The sequence below is a fragment of the Zonotrichia albicollis genome, chromosome 31 (genome assembly GCF_047830755.1).
Source record: "Zonotrichia albicollis isolate bZonAlb1 chromosome 31, bZonAlb1.hap1, whole genome shotgun sequence".
NCBI lineage: Eukaryota > Metazoa > Chordata > Aves > Passeriformes > Passerellidae > Zonotrichia > Zonotrichia albicollis.
The window spans coordinates 1,653,291-1,675,825 of NC_133849.1; the positions used below are offsets into that span (position 1 = coordinate 1,653,291).

Here is a 22,535-nt window from a genome sequence, read left to right on the forward strand (position 1 = left end):
TAGCATACTGTACCCCTACTAACTCGGAAGAAGTGCTGAGACTCTTCACGAACCCCTCCAATAAAGCCATACATGTGGAACAGCTGGCGTCTTCTCCTTCTCCTCTCTCTACCGTCTGCTGGAGCCTCAAGTCAAGGGAAAGCTACCTAGCAAGCAAAGCTGAAATCATAAGAGCTGGCTAATCACCAAGAGCTGAATATTCGCTGCTTGCTAGGGGCTGACCCGCGGCCTTGGTCTGAGCGAGCTGGCTTCTGGCACTCAGTCCCCTTGGGCGCTGAGCTCTGGAGCTGTCATAGCTTGCCCTAGAATAAGACCAATTAAGGCTCATTTACCATCCCTCTCCCACTCTGAATCCTCTTTTCCCCTGCACTCCTACTCCTTTCCCATCGTGCCTTCAGTTCCACCTCTTGTCCCTGTGTTTGGTTTTGGGGGATCCAGGCCCCTCCTGCTCAGTCTCAAGGGATCACATCCCCCTTTTCCCTCAATTCATGCACCTCCTGGATGCTTTTTCCTGGGAGCAATCCCTGAGTTTTGGGACTTTTGGGGTGTAGCTAAGAAGTGTGACAGCTCTGTCTGGCGTGCCCCTCCCTGTTGTGGTCTCTCAGCTGCCCCTGACACCCTGGGGATGCTGGGATTTCCCTCCTGGGACAAGGACGTTCATCCCCTTCCAGGAGCCCAATGCCTGGCAGGGGCTTCAGGTCAGAGGGTCCTTGAGCAGCTGCCCCAGAACCTCCCCCTGGGTCACCCAGCAGAGCCAGAGCCACTTGGCCTGGGTTCCCCAAAGGCCTCAGCAAGCTCCAGGACCCTCCCAGGAACCCTCAACTCCCTCCAACCCAGCATCCCCCACATGCCCTATAAGCTTTCCCCATGGCACTGGCCATGGCCATGTCCCCACAAGTCGCTGGCCATGTCCCAACATGTCCTCACCCATGGCTGTCTCCCCACCATGTTTCCATCCCTGTCATTGTTCCCCACATCTCCATCCATGCCTGTGTCCACACATGTCCCCATGAATGGCTATGGCCCCCTCCATGTCCATGTGTCCCTATGTCAGTCTCCATGTCTGTGTCCCACCATATCTGTGTTGTACCATGACCACAGCCATGTCTTAGTTCAATATCTACTTTTACCTCAAGATTAGATATTTTAAAGGCATGAAGAGAAATTTAAAAAAAATCAAGACCATAACAAAAGGATTTCAGTGTCCATGCTGGCTGAGGATCCACATGCTTGGGCAGAAGGCAAGAACCTTTTCTGGTGGAGTTTCTATCCCACTGTCTCCAAAATCTTGGTCTTTGCCCCAGTTTTTCATCATTTGGCTACGGAAGACACACTTGGGCAATAGGAAATGAAAATCGTGGAATCCCTGAAGTTGGAAAAGACCTTGTCCCGGTTCAGGACAAATTTGGGAGAGAACCCCCAAAGGGGTTCCTCTAGACAGCAGACTGAATTGGCCCCTCCCCCAACTGGTTCAGGAAAAATAAAAGACCTCCTTGAAGAAAAGTGGAAAAAACTCTTTATTACGCAATAAAACCTAAACAGTATTAAACAATAAAACCTCTTGCTGCTCTAAAAGAGAAACAAACTCACAAAGTCCCCTCCATGTGCTGTAGCTTGGCTCACTCAGTCTCTTATCAGTCCCTCTGGTGCTGGAAATGCAACGGCCCAGGCCCGGCCTGGTGGGCCACAGGTGTGAGCTGCCAGTGCTCCCCTGGGTGTTCAGGCCAGAGCAGGTTTAAACAGGTCCAAAGAAAAGGGAAAAAACCCCACAGTCCAGGGAACTTCTTTGCCTCAGCTAGCTAAAACTAACTAAAAGCAAAGGAGAGCTCTGTCCCACTGTCTGTCCAACTGCAGACAACACAGCACAGGAGCAGGAATGTGGAGGAGTGAGTGCCGAGTCTGAAAACAAAGTCTGTGCTTCTTCTCTCCCCCTTTCACTCTCAGGACAAGTCCTAAAGGTACAAAACTTATTATTCAGCATAAACAGAACAGACTGGGGAAACAAGAATCATATAGTCCAGTCCACCCTGAACATAACTTCAACACCATTCAGTACTAGCTCATGTTACCAGAAGATACGAATGATTGCAAAAGATTTTATGTGGTTGAAAGTCGAAATCTGCTGTCCCCAAGGAATTCCCATTGTTGGTCTGTGTCCCAATGGATGTTCCTGCTGCTGCATTTATCTAGCAGCCCACAGGGAACCAGGAAGATGTGAAGCCTCCAAGCCAGGTGTCTTCCCAACACAGATCAGCAGGACCATGGATCACCAGGGCTCTGCCCAACAACTGTCACTGGGGATCATCCAACGTGGATCCTCTCATGGCGGATGGAGCTGGAGCAGCACACAAAGCTCTTCCCACACTTGGGGCACTCGCAGGGCTTCCCTCAGTGGCGCCTCCGTTGGTGTTCTGTCAAGTGAGAGCTCTGTGAAAATCTCATCCCACACTCCCCACACTCGTAGGGCCTCTCCCCGGTGTGGATGCGCCGGTGGATGGTGAGTTTGCAGTTTTGCTTGAAGCCCTTCCCGCAGTCAGGGCAGCGGAACGGCCTCTCCTCCGTGTGAATCCGCTCATGTTTGAGGAGATCGCAGCTCCTGTGAAACCTCTTCCCACACTCAGGACACTCGTAGGGCCTCTCCCCAGTGTGGGTACGCTGGTGTTTTCTCAGGTCAGAGTTCCACCCATAGCTCTTCCCACATTCCAAGCAGCTGTAGGGCCGTTCCCCTGTGTGGATCACCTGGTGCCGAATCAGGGCCGAGCTTCCTCTGAAGCTCTTCCCACATTCCCCACACTCAAAGGGCTTCTCCCCAGTGTGGATCATGTGGTGCTGCACCAGGTAGCCCTTCTGCCTGAAGCTCATCCCACATTCCCCACACTCATAGGGCTTTTCGCCAGTGTGGATCACCTGGTGCCGGATCAGTTGGCCCCTCTGCCTGAAGCTCTTCCCACATTCCCCACACTCAAAGGGCTTCTCCCCGGTGTGGATCCTCTGGTGCTGGATCAGGACGGAGTTGTGGCTGAAACTCCTCCCACACTCCTCACACTCAAATGGCCTCTCCCCAGTGTGGATCACCTGGTGCTGCCTCAGGGTGGAGCTCCAGCTGAAACACTTCCCACATTCCAAGCATCTGTGTGGCTTCTCCCTGACATGAGGCTTCTTCACCAGCTCTGAGCTCTGGCTGGATCGCAGGATGCATTCCTGGCTCACGGGGCCTCTTTCCTCCCCAGAGCTCCCTGGGCAGGGTTTGCTGCCCCTCTTCATGAGGTACATTTGGGGCTTTTCCTCCTTCTCCATCAGGCCACGCCCTGGGAATGAAAAATCCTGGTTTGAGGAAAAAACTCAAGAGGAGAGCAGCTTGGACTGGAAAAACCTCCATGTCCAAGTTCATCTAGGAAAGGCATTGGGCATCTTGTGTCTGTAAGAACCTCCAAAACACCAAGATTCAGCACAGAAATCCTCTAAAGACCAAGATGTAAGTCTAAAATTTCCCAAACGTCAATATTCAGCAAAAACTCCCGCCAAAATAAAGAGATTCAGCCCTCACAAAAAAACAAAAGCAACAACATTTGCCTAATAAAGCTCAGAAACATCAAGATTCAGCCCCCATGAAAATCATGGATTCGCCCTACCCCGGTCACCTGATGCATCTGGGGGCACAAAGCTCCTGGGGCTGTGGGGGAGGCTGCAGATACAGGGAGGAGTAGAACCTTGTGGTGCCACCTCTTTCTGCTCCTCCTTCTCCTCTGTCCCCTGCTCTTCCTCACGCTCCTCTTCCTCCTGCAACTCCTCCGTCCCCTGCACAATCCCACCTTTTCCTCCCACGTGCAGCATTTGACCAGTTCGTTCCTCAACCCTGCTTCTCCTTCCCTTCTCCTCCTGCCCCAGGCCCAGCACACACTGCCGGCTCCCTCTTCCCCCCCAAACCCACAGCATCCCACGGCAGGGGCAGGGATGGAGCTGGGGCAGGTCGGGCTGGGGCAGCGCTGGGCTCTCGGCCGCTCCCGCCCGCACTCGGTCCCCACTGCAGCCGCTCCCGCCAGGACAGCGCAGGGGGGCCCGGCCTTGGCGCTGCCCCACTCCCACCTCCCCAGATCCCCCTCAAGGGAGGCACACAGATGGGGAACGCTGGGAGCTGAGGGTCTGCCTGGTAACTGCGGAGTCATCAGCGCCATGTGCTATGATTGGCTGAGCACTGCCTGAGGGTGGGGCTGCAGCAAGGGGGGACACCCTGCTCCAGGGGGGACGTCCCACAAATGGGGGACCCCCATGAAAGGAAGAAGAGGAAAGTGTCTTTACAAACAGATGCTGTGAATCTGCTCAGAGATAGAGCCAGGAACTTGTACATAAGGAAGCGACAGGAGAAGCCATCATTTTCAGAAAACGTTATTAATTGATGACACAGACTGCTGCTCAGCCAAGGTCCTGCTAAATTCATTAACTTCGAGAAGAACAAGGACTTCACAGAGCCATGATAACCGTTTGCTACATAAAAATAGGGAGCATATCAAGGGGATATGTAGTAGGTGGATTGGGAAGTCTGTTCCTTTTAAGTACTCCACCCAATGGGGAAAGGAAGAGGGAGATGCAGCTGAGAAAATTAGGATGGTCAGGAGGCTGTGTCTTCCAACAACTGGAGAGACTCCATAGGAAATATCCCATGGTCTCTGCCTTTCTTTAGGAATTAAATTACTTTTACAGGACTCGTCTGTCTGCTTTGTGGACAGAAACCTCTGGTGATGTCAAGTTTTCCACACACCTTGGGACGCATCTGGAATTCCTTCCACCATATGTAGCAGCAGGCAGTGAGTGCAGCTGAAGGTGCCTCACCCAGTTTGGGTGATCGGCTCCTTTGGGGGACAGCAGCACGTGGGATTGATTGGGTACCTGAGTGAGCAGGAGACAGACGAGTGACACATCAGGGCGGGCTCTGAAGAGTGAGCAGGGAGAGAGCACTGAAAATCTCATCAGTGAGTGCACTGGGATCTTTGGGGAGTGAACATGGCAGGGCACCCATGCAGGGTAGAAAAGAGAAAGCCAGGAAGGGGTCCTGTGCCAAAGGGATGATGATCCCAAACTATCTCTGAAGGGTCCCTTCTGAGAAGCTGAGGGAGTTTGCACATTTCCCCAGAGGTAATTAAGGACTTGGACACCCAGAGAGGCAATAAGGGAAGCGGAGAAGGGATTTAGACAACAGGGGATGGATGGATGGTGTTGGTGTGCTGGGAAGAGACTGGGTGAAGAGGAGTGTGCAGCAATACGGTTAAGGCAAGAAGCAGCAAGAGGAATCTATGTGGTAAGAAAAAGAAAAGAGGAGGAAGAGAAAAATACTGAGGATTGGGATGTTTTTCAGCACGGTCTTAACCACAACATTTGTCAGCTGATCATTTGTATCCCCGGTTTCCAGGAGAGGAAAACAAGGAGGTCAGGGTTTCAGGGGGTTTCTCTGTGGGGGGCAGCGGCAGCACCGGGCGCAGAGCTGCGGCACCGGGAGCACGGGCTGGGGGCCTGTGGGGAGCTGCGGGGCCGGGCCGGGGCTGTGGGGCAGCCGGGGCTCAGCGCCGGGCGCTGCCTGACCCCACCAGCCCCGGGCAGGGCCGGCAGCGGCCCCCGGCCCCCAGGAGGCTGCGGGACGCCCCGGCCGCTGCCCGGCCCCGTGCAGCTGCCGGCCCTGCCCGCCGGGGGGCGCCTTTGGACACTGCGGCAGGACAGGGAGCGGCTCTGGGCTACGGGCTGGGGAGGGCAGCCTGAGCACAGGGAGGAGGAGCAAGGAACACCTGGGAAATGTCGATTATAAGGGAAGGATCAAGATATGCTTTGGGTCGCTGGAAAACAAATGATTTTGCAGAAAGCTCAGCAGCTGTCAGAGGATGAACACCCACAGGCACTGAGGGGGCTGCAGGAGGGGCACAAGAAGGCCCTGCAGCACTTGGGCACAAAGGCACAGCAGGTGAGTGCAAGAAGGGAGCAGCAAAAGGCCAAGCTGAAGGCAAAGGCCAGGGCACAGTTCCTACAGCCCCTGAGGGATCAACCCCAGGGCCCAAGGGGGCCCCAGCACCCAGGGCATGGGCTCGGCCACAAGCACCTGGCACAGGCATTGCCCTCCTCGGCAGGGGAGAGCCCACCCAAACAGCCCCTGGCAAGGAACCAGGGCTCCAGCTGCAGGGCACAAGGACACTGCAAGCACAGACAGCAGCACCCTCAGCACCAGCAAGTCCACCCCTTGATGCACATGGATTGCCAGGGCTGTCACAGCTCCCATCACACCAGGGACCCTCCACACTGCAGCCCTTGAGAGCATTCAGGTGGGTCTGCATTGAGAGGAGGCATTTCCTGATGGACAGAAGGGCCTCTCAATCCACCCTGAATCTCAGACCTAATGGGCAAAACAGTAAAGGAATATTTTAATTTTAAAGGGAATGAGTGGGAAAGATGAGCAGGTATGATTTAATCAACCACTATTAGGAGATGTAGGGGATACGTTTGAAATAAATGAATTTAGTTTTCTTCCTACTGTGATTGCACTTTACTGGGAAGGAATTGGTGTCTGGATTTTGATATTGTAAAAGGTCATACAGAGGCTCATGCCGTTGTACTTTTGTGTCCAATGTTGGGCAAGGCCTACGCTGAAGTGAACCCAAAAATGTGGGAAGTCCCAGGGAAAGAGGGAAAATTAGGTGTGGAGCCTCACCAAATTACTTTGAAGCAACCAGGACAAGAGGTTGCTTGTATTGATTTAAAATCAATACCCTATTCAAAGAGAGGGAAGGAAGGGCTTACTGCTTATCACTCACTCCCTGTTAAAGGCAGGGTTTTGGAGCCAGGGATCTCTCCCTAGAATACTCCAGTCAACAAACTGGATGGATGGACACAAGGAGGAATCACAGAATTTTCAAGTGTTAAAAGGCAGATTAACTGAGGCTCCTGCCCTGGCCATCCTAGACAGGGAGAAACAATTTGAATTATAGGTGGATTTTAAACAGGGCCATGGCAAAGGAATTCTTGTGTTAAAATGTTTCACCCAGTGGCCAGAGAGTGGCCTCATTGTCTGCAGAATTGTGCAGCCACAGCTCACATGGGAACTGATCCCTGAAAACTGATGACAACAGTAAGATCTCCTATAGTTCAAGTCTGGCATCAAGGTAAAACTTTGACAATCAAAAGAGCCTCTACATGGATGAGCAGGGCTCGGTTGTTACAGTATGAAACTTTTTCAATGGCACAGGAGGATTCAGAACTGAGGACAGGGCAAGGGTTTAACCCAGCCTCCTGTTTGAACAGCCTGGAGAGGGGCTGGCAAGGAACCCAGGACTGCACTCAAGGGACAGAGCTCCAGACCCAGGCTGGGACACATTGATGGGACATTCCCTGGCCTGAGGGAGAAAATGTGTTTGTGGAGGGCTCTGCAAGGGCAGCAGAAGGGAAAAGAGCTACAAGACAGGCTGTTATTAAGGAAGGGGAATCAGACACAGCGCAGGTCACCGCCCCATGCTCAGCTCAACCCGCGCAGCTGTGGGTGCTTGTGAGAGCCTGGCACTGAAATGCCCTGAGCAGGAAGGCTTCAATATCTTCTGCTGACACCATGGCACCTAACAGGGGGGCAAAAGCAATTCTGACTGCTTCAGCAATCACTGCATCACTTATCAGGAATTTCTAAAAGAACAATTCATAGAGAAGGGATTGTGGAAGCAATAGACTCAGAAAAAAGAAGTCATTTTACTGGAAAGATCCTTTAGGAGGTTATGGCAGCTTTAGGAATACAATGGGACTTCCATATCCCCTGACACCCCAGAGTTCAGGTCAGGCAGAAAGAACGAATGGGGGAAGAAAGAAAGAACAAAAGAACGAAAGAACGAAAGAAACACCTTTGGAAGCTGGTGATAAAAACCAAGATGCCATGGGTACGGCTTTTGCCATTGCTGCTATGGCAAAAAGAAGAGACAGGCTCAGGGCAGATATTCAATTATCTCCCTTGGAACTGATGTCTGGAATTCCTGACCCTGGTAATTCTCCACCTAGAGCAGGGTGGAGATGAGGGATGTACATTTACAGCAATCTGTGGCCACAATCCTGTCTCTTGTGAAATCTCTCCCACAGCAAGCTGGGCTGGCACACAGCCTGCCCTGGCACTTTGCTGCTGCCAACACCCAGCCAGGACATCGGCTCCTGCCTAAGGAGTGCAAAGCAGCACCACTGGTGGCCAAGGGGCCCATGCCAAGTGTCCCTGAGGCCAGAAACAGCCGCCAGCACAGCTCAACACGGGGGGACCCCTCAGCCTGGCCTCAAGGGCTCTGAAGCCCCGGAGATTTGCACTTCCCGCCTGCAGCAGGAGGATGGGAGGCCGCCCCTGAGCCTGCCCTGAAGGCAACGCAGCAGCAGCCAGGGCTCCACAGCGGGCCAAGCCCCTGCGCCTGCCCACAGATCCTCGCCTGGAATCCTCTGCAATCCTGGCCACCCTCCTCTGCCTTCTCCAGCCACTGGGGCCAAGCCTTGCTGCCACTGCTGCAGCTTCAGCGCTGCCTGGGCCTGCACTGCCACAGCTGCTGGGGAACACCAGGGCACAATTCCACTCTGGGGCTCACTCACACCCACACTCTGGGCTGCCTGCCATTGCACTGCTGCAAAATGTACCGAGTTTGGTTCTTTTAAATATACTTTCTCTACTCAGGTTTGGTTTGTCTTTGCCTTGAGGAAAGGAATTTTAGAGGTTTTATTTAAGGGATGTTACACCATTCAATGGAGATGAGTTCAACCTCTCAACAGACTGGGAATAGCCCAAAAGACACCCACAGAGATAACGACCAGCAACAAAACATCAACACCCAGCAGCAAACAGCAACCAACAGCTACCCCAGACACTGCCCCCGGCAGAGCTGGAGACACCTGGGCTGGAAAAGGCTGAGAAGGAAATCCACGAGTTTGGACCTAATTTACATCAGAGGGGAAGAAATCTGGGTCTAATAGGAAACCAAACACTAAAAACTTACACAACTTGGAAGCAATGAACATTAAACCAGTGGATTTCTGTGGGTTTTGGATGGTATAAAGTTTAGGAAAAATCAAGTAAAACTCACGGGTCATTCAACAATTTTCTCTCCACACTCGGGCTGTGTGTGAGTGAAATGATTTCTGTTGCACATCCTGGCCAGAATCAAGTAATGCCCTGACTTTTTAACATTGGAAATGTTGGAGAGTTTTCGTTCTTCCCACCATTTTGGTGACGAGATTACAACATTAGAATGTTTTTTTCTTAATAATCCTTCTTTTGGTCAGTAGGGTTTCGGTCAGAGGTGTCAGAATCAATTTCTATTCTTAGGAGTAGAGGCTTTTCGGGTATGTGTGTGCTTGTCTCTTAGTGATGGCACAATTTTGGTCTGGGTTTCTCCATGCTCACCTTTAGGATGCATTTGGAAAAACTAGAAGAGGTTTAAATGTGACGCTTTAACTCATAAACAGTTAAAAGAATACTATTGCAAAATAGGAAAAAGAAGACATCAAAAAAAAGGCAAAGGAAGGTGGGTGGGAAAGGAAAAGGGGAGTCACCAGGTTACTGCCCTGGAAAAGAAGCTTTGGTTCTAGTCAGCCTGAGAGGAGCTTTCGAAATGCAAATGAACACTGCTGGGCAAAGGGTGGACAATGCACCTGGGTCTCTTGCCCGGGGCAGGAATTGGGCTGATTCCCTCTGCCCCTCACCCCAAGCTCTGCCTGCTGGCACTGATGGAATTTGCACAGCTCAAGGCAGAGCCCAGGGGGAGGATATCTGACCCTGCAACACAAACTGGTGAAGCTGCAAAGGGAAACGGCAAATGGAGAATGTTGAGAAAAATTCACTTTAAAAAGTGGGGGGAATCATCCCTCTGCCAACTCCAACATGTGCTGTCACTGTCTATGTTATATAGGGTGGATTACAGCATGGTGGCTGTTGCTACCACAAGTTCAGGAAAGCAGTTGGGAACCCAAGTATTTGATGTTCAAATTACAGAAAATTGGCCAATTGATGCAGCCCTGGCTCCTGAGGCAGTGCAAACAATGGGAAAAACATCAACATCCACCAGAACAAATCCTACAACACCATGAACCAGCCCCTGGGAACCCAAACCAATTCATATCAGGAGCCACAGAACCCATTTCTCATTTCAATGACATCATTAGATAACAAGGCTGTCCTTGGAATAACCAACCAGACAGCTCCAGCTCCTGACCTTCCTGCTGACCAATCCACTGAAATGAGGAACACAACACTAAACCATAGGATGGGATCAGATCATCTGGTAGCAGAAGAAGGAGGAGTTAATGAAAAATTAAATTACCCAAACTGCTGTTGGCAAATAGATGACAAAGGAACAGCGGTGAAACGGAAAACAAAAAAGCAGCTCATGTTCCAGCTAAAAGATGAAAAGAATGGCAATGGGACACGGTTTTGTGGCTCCATGACAGACCATGGGTTAAACAAATGCTGTTTCTCCTCGGATGTGCTACAGCAACTCTCAAATTTTTACCATGCTCCACACCTTGAGAGTGCAGCTCATTCACCAGCGGAGAGAGGGGATGCAGCCAGGCCTCCTGATCCAGAAACGGCTACAGAAGGACAGGGAATGAGGGCACTGAGAATAATCCCAAAACCAAAGACACAGTAAGGTAAAAAAAAAAAAAAAATAATTCACTGAGTGAATCTGCCTGGAGATAGGGCCAGGGACGTGTAGATAAGGAAGGGAGAAACCATCAGTTTCAAAACCTGTTACTAATTAACATGGACTGCTGCTCAGACAAACTCCCGCTGAATTCCTGAACTTCGGGAAGAACAAAGACTGAACAGAGCCATGAATATCGGCTGTTATACAAAAGTGGGGGTGCACATTAACGAGGACATGCAGTTGGTGTGGATCGGCAGGTGTGAACCTTCCAAGTACCTCAGCCAAGGGGCAAACGGAGAGGGAGATGAGGCCGGGAAATGAGGATGAAAAGGAGGCTGCGAACTACAACGATGGCAGAGAGCGCACGGCAAATGCCCCACGGCCTCTCCCTCTGCTCAGCAATAATGTCACTTTTACAGGACTGCTCTGGGCACAGAAACCTCCGGCCATAGGAATTTCCCCGCACAGCCCCGGGCACGGGGCAGCCCCCTCTGTCCCAGCCACAGCAACCGGGCCGAGCCAGCGCTGCTCCGGCAGCGGCTCCTGCCGAGGCAGCGGCCACAAGGAGACCGCGGGCAGCCGCTCCCGCAGCGCCCTCACGCCAGCGGCAACACGGGCCGGACACGGCACAACGAACCCGCCCGAGCCCCCTGCCGCCTCCGAGGCCCGCAGCCAGCCCCGAGCCCCCGCACAACCCAGCGCGGCTCCCACCTGCGCTGCAGCCGCCTCCGAGCTCCGCCGCCGCCTCACCGCGCTCCGGCTACTGCCGACAATGGCGCCGCTGCCCAGCCACGGCCGCTCTCAGCTCGCCACAGGGGCCCTGCTCCGCCCCGCTCCCACCAATCAGCGCGCCACAACCACGACTGACGGCACCATCGCCCAATCCCAGCCAGGGCCGGGCTCTGCACACGGCACAGCCCCGCCGCGCGCCCTCAGGGCCCCCTGGGCCCCGTGAGGGCGGAGCTGGAGCTGAGGAACAGCCCTGGAACGGGCCCGGCTCCGAGGGGGATTGAGCTGAAAACAAAAATAAACTTCCCCACAGCTCCCGCCACGGCTTTCCCGCCACTGCGGTTCCGGTGGCTCCGGCTGAGCGGGACGCCCTGGAGCCTCACTTCTCCTACCCCTAATTAGGAGCATCAGTGCATCGCTTTGATTTCCCCCAAAAACGGGAAAACCGTCCCAAACCCCCGTGGATGAGTGGGGGAGGGAAGAGATTTCTGACAGAAAACTCCAAAAACTCAGAGCAGGATAATGAGAAGTAAGTGAAGACCCTTAAATGCAGCTTTCCCCCACCCCTCCCTCCTTCCAGCTGCACCTCCTACCCCGGCAGTGCCGCAGACAGGGAATGGGGCCGGGCTCTGTTCATGCCCCGGGGCTTCTCCCTCTGCTCAGGGACAGGAGTCGTTCCCCTGCTGCACCCTGGGCTCTCTCCCACCGGAGACTTCTCCAGGAACTTCTCCAAGCTGAGTCCATCCCACGGGGCGCAGCTCCCTCCAAGTGCTGCAGCGTGGGTCACTGTGCCCCGGGGTCAGTCCTGCCAGGACAGGCTGCTCCAGCGGGGCCCTCTGGCCGCGGGGTCACAGCCTCCTCTCAGGCATCGCCGTGCTCAGCGTGGCTGCTCCGGGGGCTGCAGGGGGATCTCTGCATCCCCATGGATCTCTGCATCCGACACCGCCGTCTTTGGAGGTGCCAGGAATAGGCTGAGCTCTACCTGAAGCTCTTCTCACATTCCCCACACCCTTCCCAGCACAGGGAGGCTTTTTCCACCTCACAGCTCCCCGGGCTGACAAGGAGTGGAAGAGACACGGAGAAGGGAAAAGGAAAAGGCAGAAGGAGAGGAGGGAACAAGGGAGGAAGGAGATGAGAAAGGAACGTGGATGGATGTAGGACAGAATGAGGAGAAGAAGGAGGGTGGACAAGGAGAAGATGGGATTTGCCTCCATGGCAGAGGGAAGGGGAAGGAGATCCCCCCAGTCCATCCCTGGCAGGATGGCGTTGGCAGTGAGGCTGTCCTGCAGCGATGCTGGGCTGGGAGATGGAGCAGCAGAGAGGGGAAAGGGGCAGTGATTCCTCCTGCCCTGCCTGGCTGTCCCAGCCTGGAACGTCCTGGTGCTGCCGAGGCCGTTGGAGCGTCCGGCATTCCGGAGCCCGAAGCTCACGGCTGCTTTATAAAGCTGACAAAGTCGGCAGGATGGGTCTGGGTATGATCTGCAGCAAACTGGGTTTATTGGTACAGGAACAGGGCACAGAGCTGAACAGGGCCCAGGGACAAAGACACGGTGCAAGCTGAGGGCACAGGGGGTTTTTACATGGGGTAGTGAGGGTGGAGCTGAGGGACAGGGTCCAATGGATATGGGGGAAAATGGTGCAGAGGAGGGGTTAAGGGTCGGGTCAGCTGATGGGGAAACAGGGGCAGAGGAATGCAGTAAATTAGGGCCAATGGAGGGACAGAGAGGGAGAACATTCTAGGGACTAAGCAGAGATGGGTAACATGGGTTGAACTAGCGTAATTAGGCCAACAGGCCAATGGGGTAACCTAACTTTACATAAATGAGCATGTGCCTGCAAAGATCTGTGGGAGAAGCAAGCTTCTCACCATAACCTTGAAATCTATTCCTCCCTTTGGGGACCAGTCCTCCATGGGTGGGAGATTAAACTCTAATGGTAGGCCCATGGACCTCCACACCAGTGCATTTTCCTTTTCTTTTTTCTTTCTCCATCCAGACAAACTTTCTGATTGGCAGATCATGGCTTGGGAGAACAACAAGGGGTGAGCGCCTTGGGTGTTGTGAGAAAGGAGCCTCACACTTTAGAATTTTTAGAATTTTAATAATGGATAAATAGAGACCCATTAATAACAGCACTGGTGCTTGGTGATGGCCTGAGGCACACCTGTTAACCACAGCAACTCTTCTTGTCTCCTTTTCCCCCTCCATTGGTCAAATACATATTCATAATGATTATAGAAATTCAGACATTTCTTTTAACTCGTTTACATGTTCCAGGAATTCTTTAGGTTGGTTTGACCCCCGAGTCGCCTTTTTAGAGTACGTGCAGGAATCGTGGATTGTTCTTTTGAGGGTTGTGTGTCACTCCCTCACAAGGGCCCCTGTTCTGTGGTTTCACAGGTGACAGTTATTGACAGTGGAAGGGTCAGTGGCAGGGCTCCTCATCACATCCCTTCCTTAAATGTTATCTGACCATGCAGATGGTTTTAGCCATTTCCACAGGTCCTTTAAATGAACATTAGCTATTTCACAAACATCTCTGAGTTATTATTGTCGGTTATTTACAAAAATAAAAGCAGTCGTTATTATTTCACAACTACAGCTACTTCTGCAAAAGTTAACATTATAATGGACAACATCTGGCATCCACTTTAATATTTTGCAAAAGCCAAACTATAATGTATGTTTTTCACACTATCCACCAACTAAAATATCATCCATAAATGATGTTCTTAGGATATGAGCTACACAGGGGCCAGGGCATTGGCCACAAAAAGCTGACAAATTATACTACAGCAAAAGCAGTTAAAAGTGATTACAAATTGTACTGTATCAAATTCAGTGAGATTAAAAATAATTTGCAGAAGTCAATACATAATACCAAAAGCCAACACTACCCAGTTATGTATGACAAACCCAGGGCAGGTTTTTCCCTTGCATGGAGCACTTGGGCCTTCCCCGGGCCCCTTCTGCCCTCGTGCAGAGCCGGTGGCATTTTCCAGCACACCCAGTTTGTAACCAAGAGCCGGGTGCAGCCCAGAAGGCTCCAAGCGCCTCCTTCCAGGCTGACTCTGCAGGTGCCGAGGCTGCTCTGGGCTCTGCCAGGGCTCTGCTGGGGCTCAGCTCTGGGCCAGGCTGGGCCCGCTCTCCCCTCACATTGCTCCGGGCAGCTGAGGCACAGCGGGAGGAGGAAGGGACACGGCAAGGCAGTTGAGGGTTAAGAGAGTTTTTATTCAAACAACTGCCATAACAAACAGGCTGTCCTAAGAACCATAACAAACAGGCAATCCTAACTACCCTAACCAACTAACAGTGCTAACTACCATAACTACCTAGTTGACCTAACTACTATAACAAGAAGCTGCCCTCAAGTGCTTCATCTCCTCGGCTGCTCCCTCAGTTGCTTTGCTGCAGTGATGAGAGGTGTCAGGCTGGAGAGAGGCTTGGCTGATGATAAAAATGGGTGCTGCCAAAAGGATAAAGAGGAAAGAAATGAACTGTTACTTTCCAGAGTCAAGTTCCTCACAGGCTCTGTTGCAACAGGAGAAAGGGAAATGGTTTGAAACTCAGGAGAAGGAAGCAGGCTCAGATTGGATCTAAGGAAGAATTTTTTAACCAGCAGAGTGGGGAAACACTGACAGAAGGTGCCCAGAGATGTGGGAGGTGCCTCCTCCCTGGAAACATCCAAGCTCAGGTCAGGCAGGGCTCTGGGCCCCCTGAGCTGCCTGAAGATGTCCCTGCTCGCTGTGGGGCACCAGGCCCAGATGAGCTCCAAAGGAGCCTGCCAAGCCACAGCAGGCGAGGATTCTGCTTGCTCTGCGTGTGGAACGCAGCCAGACTGGAGACTGTCAGAGGGGGCCCCACAAGAAAAGCCCTCCCTGGCGCTGCTGCTTCCCCTGCAGCCCCTGGCCCTCACCTGCAGCAGCTCCTGGGCAGCCCAGCGCCGCTCCTCGTCCGTCTCCAGGCTGCACTCGATGAAGTCCCGCAGCAGAGCCGACAGGCGCCGGGGCTCCTGCAGCTGCGGGGTCCCGTTCTGCCGGATCAGAGCGCGAGCCTGCAGGGAAAGCAAACTCAGCGCTCTGCCAGCTCCCTTCACACCCACACGGGCTCACATCCACCCCGGGGCCTCAGCCCCAGCTCCAGGGGCACTTTCCTCCCTGCCACAGATGCTGCTCAGAGCTCATTTTGCTATGCCAGCCAAAAACCGCAAACCCTGGGGCTGCCACAGCCACTGCAACATCCAAATGATCTCGCCTTGAGAGCCAGTTCAATAGGCTGACTCTGTTAGTAGGAACCTCCATCAGAAATAACACATTTTGCTTCTCCAAATGTGGACACCAGCTTTACAGGGCATTTTCCAGAGTCAGTGTGGTCTGCTTGTGTTATTTCAGAGGATTCTTACATCAAGTGCATCTCTGCAGTGCCACTGACACTCAAGTAAATGCATTCCTGATGCCCCATCCCAGAAACTGCCAGGCAAGAAACAGGAGGTTTGTGATGCTGAAAGCTCAGGCTTGGTGACACAGAGAAAGTAGCTTGGACTAGGAAAGAAATATGTTAGACTATGGGGATGTTAAACAATCATCTTCATGTTTTCAACAAGTTTCCCAGTGAGAAGAATCAGGGGAGAAATCATCTCGCAAAACCTCTTTTAGAAACTCCTGCAGAAAACTTGTTAGGATTGGGGGTGGGATGTGGGGCTGGTGTGCAGTTTTCTTGCAAGGTAACATTAGAGCTGATGCACTTGCTTTACATTTTCAGGTCATCCTCACAGCCAGAAGAGCTGCAACAACATAAATCCCAAAGCAAGTTGTTGCTAGAGATTGCAGAATCTTCGTCTGTGTGCAGGCACAAGTCCTCTGGGAATTCCCTTCCCATGTGCAGAAACCTCCAGCTGCTGCTCCCAGCGCAGGGTCCCCCTGTGCTCACAGGCCTCTGCAGCCACTGCAGAATTTGCCTCTTACCATGGCCGCTGTTTCCCTGAAGTAAGGAGGTTCTCCTTCCACCATCTCGATGGTCACAATGCCAAAGGCCCAGATGTCCACCTTGGGGCCATAAGGAGATCTGGTCACAACTTCTGGGGCCATCCAGTGAGCAGTGCCCACCATGGAGCTGCACTGGTCCTGCTCAGGGCTGAGCTGAGCGCAGAGGCCAAAATCAGCTGAGGACAGAAACAAACCCTGTCAAAGGCAGCTGCAATGAGGAAACCAAGCACAAAGAAGGGCCATAGGCAGAGCAAAGGCACTGCTGGCACCCTGCTCCTCTCCTGAGCTCTCTGCAGGGGCAGCCACTCTCAGCTGGCAGCAGGGGCCGGGCAGTGCCCCCAGCAGCCCTTGTGGGGCTCTGGCCCTCCCTGGGAAGCAGCCCCACACCCGCAGCCCGGGAGCGCCGTGCCTGGCCAGGAACACCCACCCAGCCTGACAGAGCCGTCCATGCCCAGGAGGATGTTGGAGCTCTTCAGATCCCTGTGGATCACCCGCTTGGAATGGAGGAAATCCAGGCCCTGCAGACACTGAGAGAGAACAATGTGGTAAATAGGTATGATTCATGGTGATAAAATTGAAACAGTAATCGATATTGATACAGTAATTAATATTTGGAAATAGTAAAACAGTTAAAAGTTGTAATGCCAAAGCAGAAAGGGAGAGGAGGGGCTCCACCCTCCTCTCCTGGCAGATGTTCAAGGATAGGAGGAAAAAGCACGAGCTAACAGTTACTAAAAATTAACAGAGAGAAGGGGAAATCTGGTTGGGTCCCAGGAAAATGCCCACTATAAGAGATTTATTGCTTTGATGCTCAAACGTAGTAATATGTTAATTTTGGCTTACATTATACTGGCTTGGTGCACATGTGTAACCCAAAGGTGAATTAAAGGACAAAGAGAAAGAGGAGAGGTCTTCATCCAAAACGACCCCCAAAGACTTGTGCGACCACCAAACCAAGTGGTGAAGCGTGCACGGTAAAGGTGGTGATGAGGGCAGAGGTAAAAATGTGATGAATCGAAAATGGGAGGAGATGGCATTGACACATGACATATAAGGGAGGAATCTTCACTTGGCAAGCTCGCACGTGAGGTGGCAAGGGTCCAAGAGCCCTGCACTCCGTACCCCGCGGTTATCTTTTGCTTATGCGCTATTATTTGAACCAAATGATCCCTTATTTTTAATCAAATTATATTGTCAATATATATTTTCTATACTATTAAATTAAAATTGTTGCTATCTTAAATATTGTTTGGTTTTTTTTATGATGGGAAAATTGGGCAAACATAACAGCAAGAAACACGAGGGCAAAAACCAATGGCAGGAATATATCACACAAGGAAGGACAGTTCAGAATTCTGCCAGCAGCAGCTTTGCTGTGACAGGCCAGGAGTGCAGTGCACACAAGCTCCAGGCAAACAGTTCAAGGCAAAGCTGAGAACAGCAAATCTCAAATCCAAACCAGACAGAGAGTACCACAACAGCAGGAGAGAGAACAAGAACAGAGTAGAAGTGCAGTGATGCTGGCAGGCCGTTCACTGCAGAGGCTCTTTCCTCTCCAGCTCACAAAAACAACACAGAAACAAAGCCCTGAGCATGGAGCCACTCCTGTTCTCACGCCCTGTTTGGAAGGACCATCATGTCCCAGCCATGGAGTGACAAGCAGGATCCCTCACCTCCCGACTGACAGCTGCCATCTCTCCTTCAGCCATGCGTGTCTGTCTGACAACGTCCTGCAAAGTTCCTCCATCCATATATTCCATCACCAGCCAGAGATCTCCATCAACAAGGAAGCTGGAAGAGGAAAACAATGGCATGGAGATGAAAGTGCAGAGCTCAATTGCCCCATGGAAAAGCCTGGAGTGGAGTTTTGTTTCCAGGTCACTTTTCAGTGAGGACAGAATCAGATGGAGAGACATTCCTGCCAGGCTGCACAGCCCTTGGAATCTGCATAGTCTAAAGGAGAAGGAGACACCTGTGAGAAAGGAGAGGCCTTAGATGGCAAGCAGATGAAAAATGCAGTTTAGCAACAGCCCAGTTCCATGCGGAACCACAACCCTTGGCCCCAGCTGGTTCAGCTCCTGAACTCATCAGTTCCACCATTCCCTGCAGAACAAGGCAACACAACTGCCAGGATTATCCAGGGGAGGAGGCCGTGCAGCACTTGGGACAAAAGCAGTCAGAAAACCTTTCAGAAAGTCCCGTGACAAACAGGCAAGGCCAGTGAAAAATGGGCAAATGAGGCATTTCTGGAAACAAGAACCTGATCTTCCTGGCATCTTTAGCAATGGAAAAGGGCTGAGAAGAAGAAGCCAAGGGAAATAATTTCTGCTGTGGTTCATCAGACTTGCTGGGAGACACAGCAAACGGGAAGGAACTTGAAGGAAAAACCAAAGCAAAGCAACAAAAGCACTTGGAGGGAGTGAACTGCCAGGCTGTTGTTTTGGGAAGATGTGGCTGAGTCAGGCATTTTCAAAACAGGCTACGGACTCCGGATGCCAGGAAATGTTAACGCAGGGCCCATGCATGGGATAAGAGCTGAAGCACTCACCTGTCCAGAAATTTGACAATGTTGGGGTTCTTCTTGTCCTTCAGGAGCAGGATCTCATTCACAGCTCGTTCCCTGTTCTGCCCTCTGAGACTCATTTTCTTTATGGCCACCTGAAGGGACATTGCAGCCTTTAACTGCAGGAGTCTGTGCCAGGAGGCCACAGCAAACACGGAGCAAGTCTTTGTGGAGCGACGGAGCTGGGCTGGGCCCAACTGCCTTGGGATGGGACACCATAGCTCAGCAAGGGCCATTGCCACAGCCCATTGCTCTGCCAGCTGGGGGCTGCTTACAGGACACATGGCCAGAGACATTTGGCCTTGCAAGCTCTGCAGAAATGGTCCCTCAGCTGTCAGCCTCAAAGCTCTAACAACATTATCTGCACCTACAGTCCCCTCAAATGGCCTCAACATTCTCATTATTATTACTATTCAAACACATGTTGCAAGCAGGAGGTAATTCTGGTTCTGTGAAAACAGAGCAAAACAGCCAGGAACCCTTTAGCAATTCTATGGGATTTGCTCATGATTTCAGATCCAACTGCTCTGTTTGGGATTGCACAACAAAGCAAACACGCACATCCATTGCTCAGGTGATGCCTGTCACAGGCTGTCACTGACACCAGACCCAAACACAACTGCAGGATTTAGGAGAGAGCTTTGCTCTGGACATCCATCTTCTCATTTCTCTCCCTCTCCCTCTGTGAACAGCTGAAGTTGGACTAAAACTCCAAATTGAGCCCAAGCAGGAGCTCTCCCTAATTACGGCTTGAGGTTCCCTTTGAAAATGAAAGGCAGGATGGAAAAACTGCTAAATAATGTTCCTGTCTGAGGCTGGGATGAAGATTAATGGGGCCTCAGTCTCGAGCAGCTGATGCATTCACACTTTTAGAAATGAAGATCAAGCCAGGGTGTCCTGCACTGACAGACACCGCTGCTCTCCTTGCATTCCTTGGGCACTTGAGAAGGACCAAGTCTGTCCCAGCTGTGCTCTGCAGGCTGACACTGCTCTGCCTGCAGAGGAGCAGCCTGGGCAGGAAAGCTCTGCTGGCCCCCAGAGCTGCAGCCACAGCTCCCAGCAGAGGGGAAAGCCCTGCAGAGCTGCCGGCCGTGCTGGGCGTGTTGGCACTGACCTCTCCTCCAGTGGCCCTGTCGAGTCCTTTGTAAACGGTTCCAAAAGCCCTGGAGACAAAAAAGCAGAGAAGAAAGAAGCAGCGCTTTAGGCCCTGGCAGTGAAAGCCAGCCCAGACAGGAGATCTCTGCTGCCTGCAGCGTTCACAAACACCTGGGTGCATCGACCCTTCCAACAGCAGCACAGCAGCCACCAGCCCTCTGCCATGCAAGGTGTGCAAGAGAAAACTGAGACCCAACACGAAGGAATTGGGCTGGAGCAAATCCCAAATGTCCAGGCCGAATTGCTTTAGTTCCAAAGCTAGGAGGAGAAATGGGTGTCTAAAGAAGTGGAAAAGCATGCATTTCATCCTTTTCCATTTCCTGCCTAAGACCTGCAGGATCCACAAGGGCCCTGCCATCAGAGAGGTGATGCTTTTTCTTCCACAGTGCATCAGCTCTGTGTCTGTTACTGAATGTAGGGGTCTGCTAGAATAGAGTACTTATTATTTCATCTCTGGTTTCTGTTTCTAAACCATTAGGTTAATAATCCCGACCAGTGGATATTTTTTGACGGAAAATATTTTAAAGAAATCTTCTTGAGAACTGTTTTCTGACAGTCACCAGATGGTGAGTTGCTCTTTTAGGCAATCCAGCTCCAGGGACAGAAGATCTTCCAGGTCCTGCTCCTTGCTGCAGGCAGGACACTGCCAGCCTCAGGGGCCTTTGACGATGCCTTCTGACCACAGTTATCAATCCTGATCAGGACTGAGAGACAGCAGGATGGTAGCCCAGTGTCTGAAGGTGCTTGGAGCTCTCCTGACCTCTCACTTGATCCTGCACCAGCACAACCCCCAGCCCTGCTTGTGCAGAAGCAGCTGCCGTGCACTTACCCTTGGCCAATCTGCTCCACTTCCTGGTATTTCTCAGCAGGCTCCGCCTCGCTCACGGTGTTCCCTGAAAGAAACCACATGGAAGATGCTCCCTCCCAGAGTGAGAGCCTGACTTGCAGCAGAGCCAGAACCAGCCCCACACAGCACTTGCTCGGGCACCCAGGGACAGAGCAGACATACTCAGCTGCATCAGGCACCACTCCCCTCTCCCCTCTGGCTGCAGGGCTGTGCTGCTGTCAGAATGTTCAGCCCAGGATCCCACAGCGGAGGGAGCTTCATTGTCCTCTTCCCAAGCAGAGGGAGCTTCTCCAGCCTCTTGCCAAAATGCTGCAGCTTCTCCATCCTCTTCCCAAAATGCTACAGCTTCTCCATCATCTTTCCAAGCCAGGGGATCCTTGCTGTCCACTTCCCATGCAGGGAGATGTTCACTCTTCTCTTCCCAAGACACAGGATGTCCTCCATCCTGTGGGAGGAGGATGGGAGATGGGAGATGTCCTCCATCCTCATCCCGCTCCGGGAGATGTCCTCCATCCTCATCCCACACTGCAAGTTGTCCGTTGTCCTCGTCCCACTCCATGGGAACTTGGCCATTCTGGTCCCACACCAGGGCACATCCACCATCCTCGTCCCACGCCGGGAGATGTCCCCTGTCCTTGTCCCACCCCGCGGGAGCCTCGCCGTTGCATTCCCACACCGCGGGATGTTCGCCCTCGTCTCCCAGAGCAGCGGGAAGTTCACTGTCATCTCCCGGCACTGAGGGAAGTTCACCATCGTCCCCTGGAGCAGCGGGAAGCTCACTGCTGTCTTCCTCCTCTTTGGCCTCCTCTTTGGAAACACAGGGAGACCCAGGAGGTGCTGGTGCTGCTTTTGTGCCCTGTGGACAGACGGCAGCGTGAGGAACGGGAAGTTCTATCTCAGTTATCACCTTATTTATCCTCAGCTGCACATCCAGCTGCACTAAGCAGAAATTGGGTTTGGAGCTGTTCCGACTAACAATGGGCTAAAGTCAACATTGCCACTTATTGTTGGGAATTCAATATTCCACCATGGCTAAAGCCAGCAAACAATCCTCTGCCTGCAAAACCAGACCTGCAGCTCTTCGAAAGCTCTTCAGCAGAAAAGGAGAAAACTGATGGGAATTCCTTTGCTGCTGCTGCTGCAAAGACACTGACAGGAACTTTCCTTCAGCCTCCCAGGCTGGCACTCGGCTGCCACATGCCGAGCTCACACCTTGCTGCACAATTCCAAGTACCAAAGGTTCCTTTCCCACTCACCGAAGGAGGAGCTGCTCGGAATGTAGACATGAGGTGCCCTGAAACAGGAGACATGAACCAGATGCTGTTAGGAGAAAAACTGCCAGTGGTGGGAAATGCCACGGAGCAAGGCAACCCCGAGAGAGCATTTTGCTTTCACAGCATTCCTCCGGGAGCCACAGTCCCTTCCCACAGCAAGCAAGAGAACAGCACAAAATACTGGGCTGGGTCAGTTCTTGGCTGGAGCAGCAAAGGGAGGGAGTTCCAGGCTCTGCTGGCACAGACTCCCTGCTTGAGGGAACAGAACCCCCCAGGGCTCATTGCAGATGCTGTGCATGCCCCGCTGGCTGCAGACACCCCCTTTTCCAGCTGCAGCTGCTGGCAGGAG

At 52.4% G+C, this 22,535-nt stretch overlaps 2 protein-coding genes and 1 pseudogene across 2 annotated transcripts; all 3 read right to left on the reverse strand.

The window, feature by feature from the left end:
• The window catches only part of LOC141725842 (class I histocompatibility antigen, F10 alpha chain-like), a 259,037-nt pseudogene that overhangs the window by 223,021 nt on the left and 13,481 nt on the right, over positions 1-22,535 (reverse strand).
• On the reverse strand, positions 1,494-11,485 carry LOC141725866 (uncharacterized). The gene is made up of 2 exons (XM_074530026.1): positions 11,346-11,485; positions 1,494-3,308 (listed from the first exon to the last, which is right to left on the reverse strand). Exon 2 carries the CDS (start codon positions 3,295-3,297, stop codon positions 2,389-2,391), a length of 909 nt encoding a protein of 302 aa, XP_074386127.1. The 5' UTR covers positions 3,298-3,308; positions 11,346-11,485; the 3' UTR covers positions 1,494-2,388.
• LOC141725727 (serine/threonine-protein kinase PAK 1-like) lies at positions 5,385-21,665 on the reverse strand. Its single transcript, XM_074529763.1, has 9 exons — positions 21,557-21,665; positions 20,895-20,958; positions 18,896-19,111; positions 18,021-18,138; positions 16,775-16,874; positions 16,327-16,523; positions 15,307-15,416; positions 5,583-5,698; positions 5,385-5,479 (listed from the first exon to the last, which is right to left on the reverse strand). The coding sequence occupies exons 1-9, from the start codon at positions 21,663-21,665 to the stop codon at positions 5,385-5,387; spliced, it is 1,125 nt and encodes a 374-aa protein (XP_074385864.1).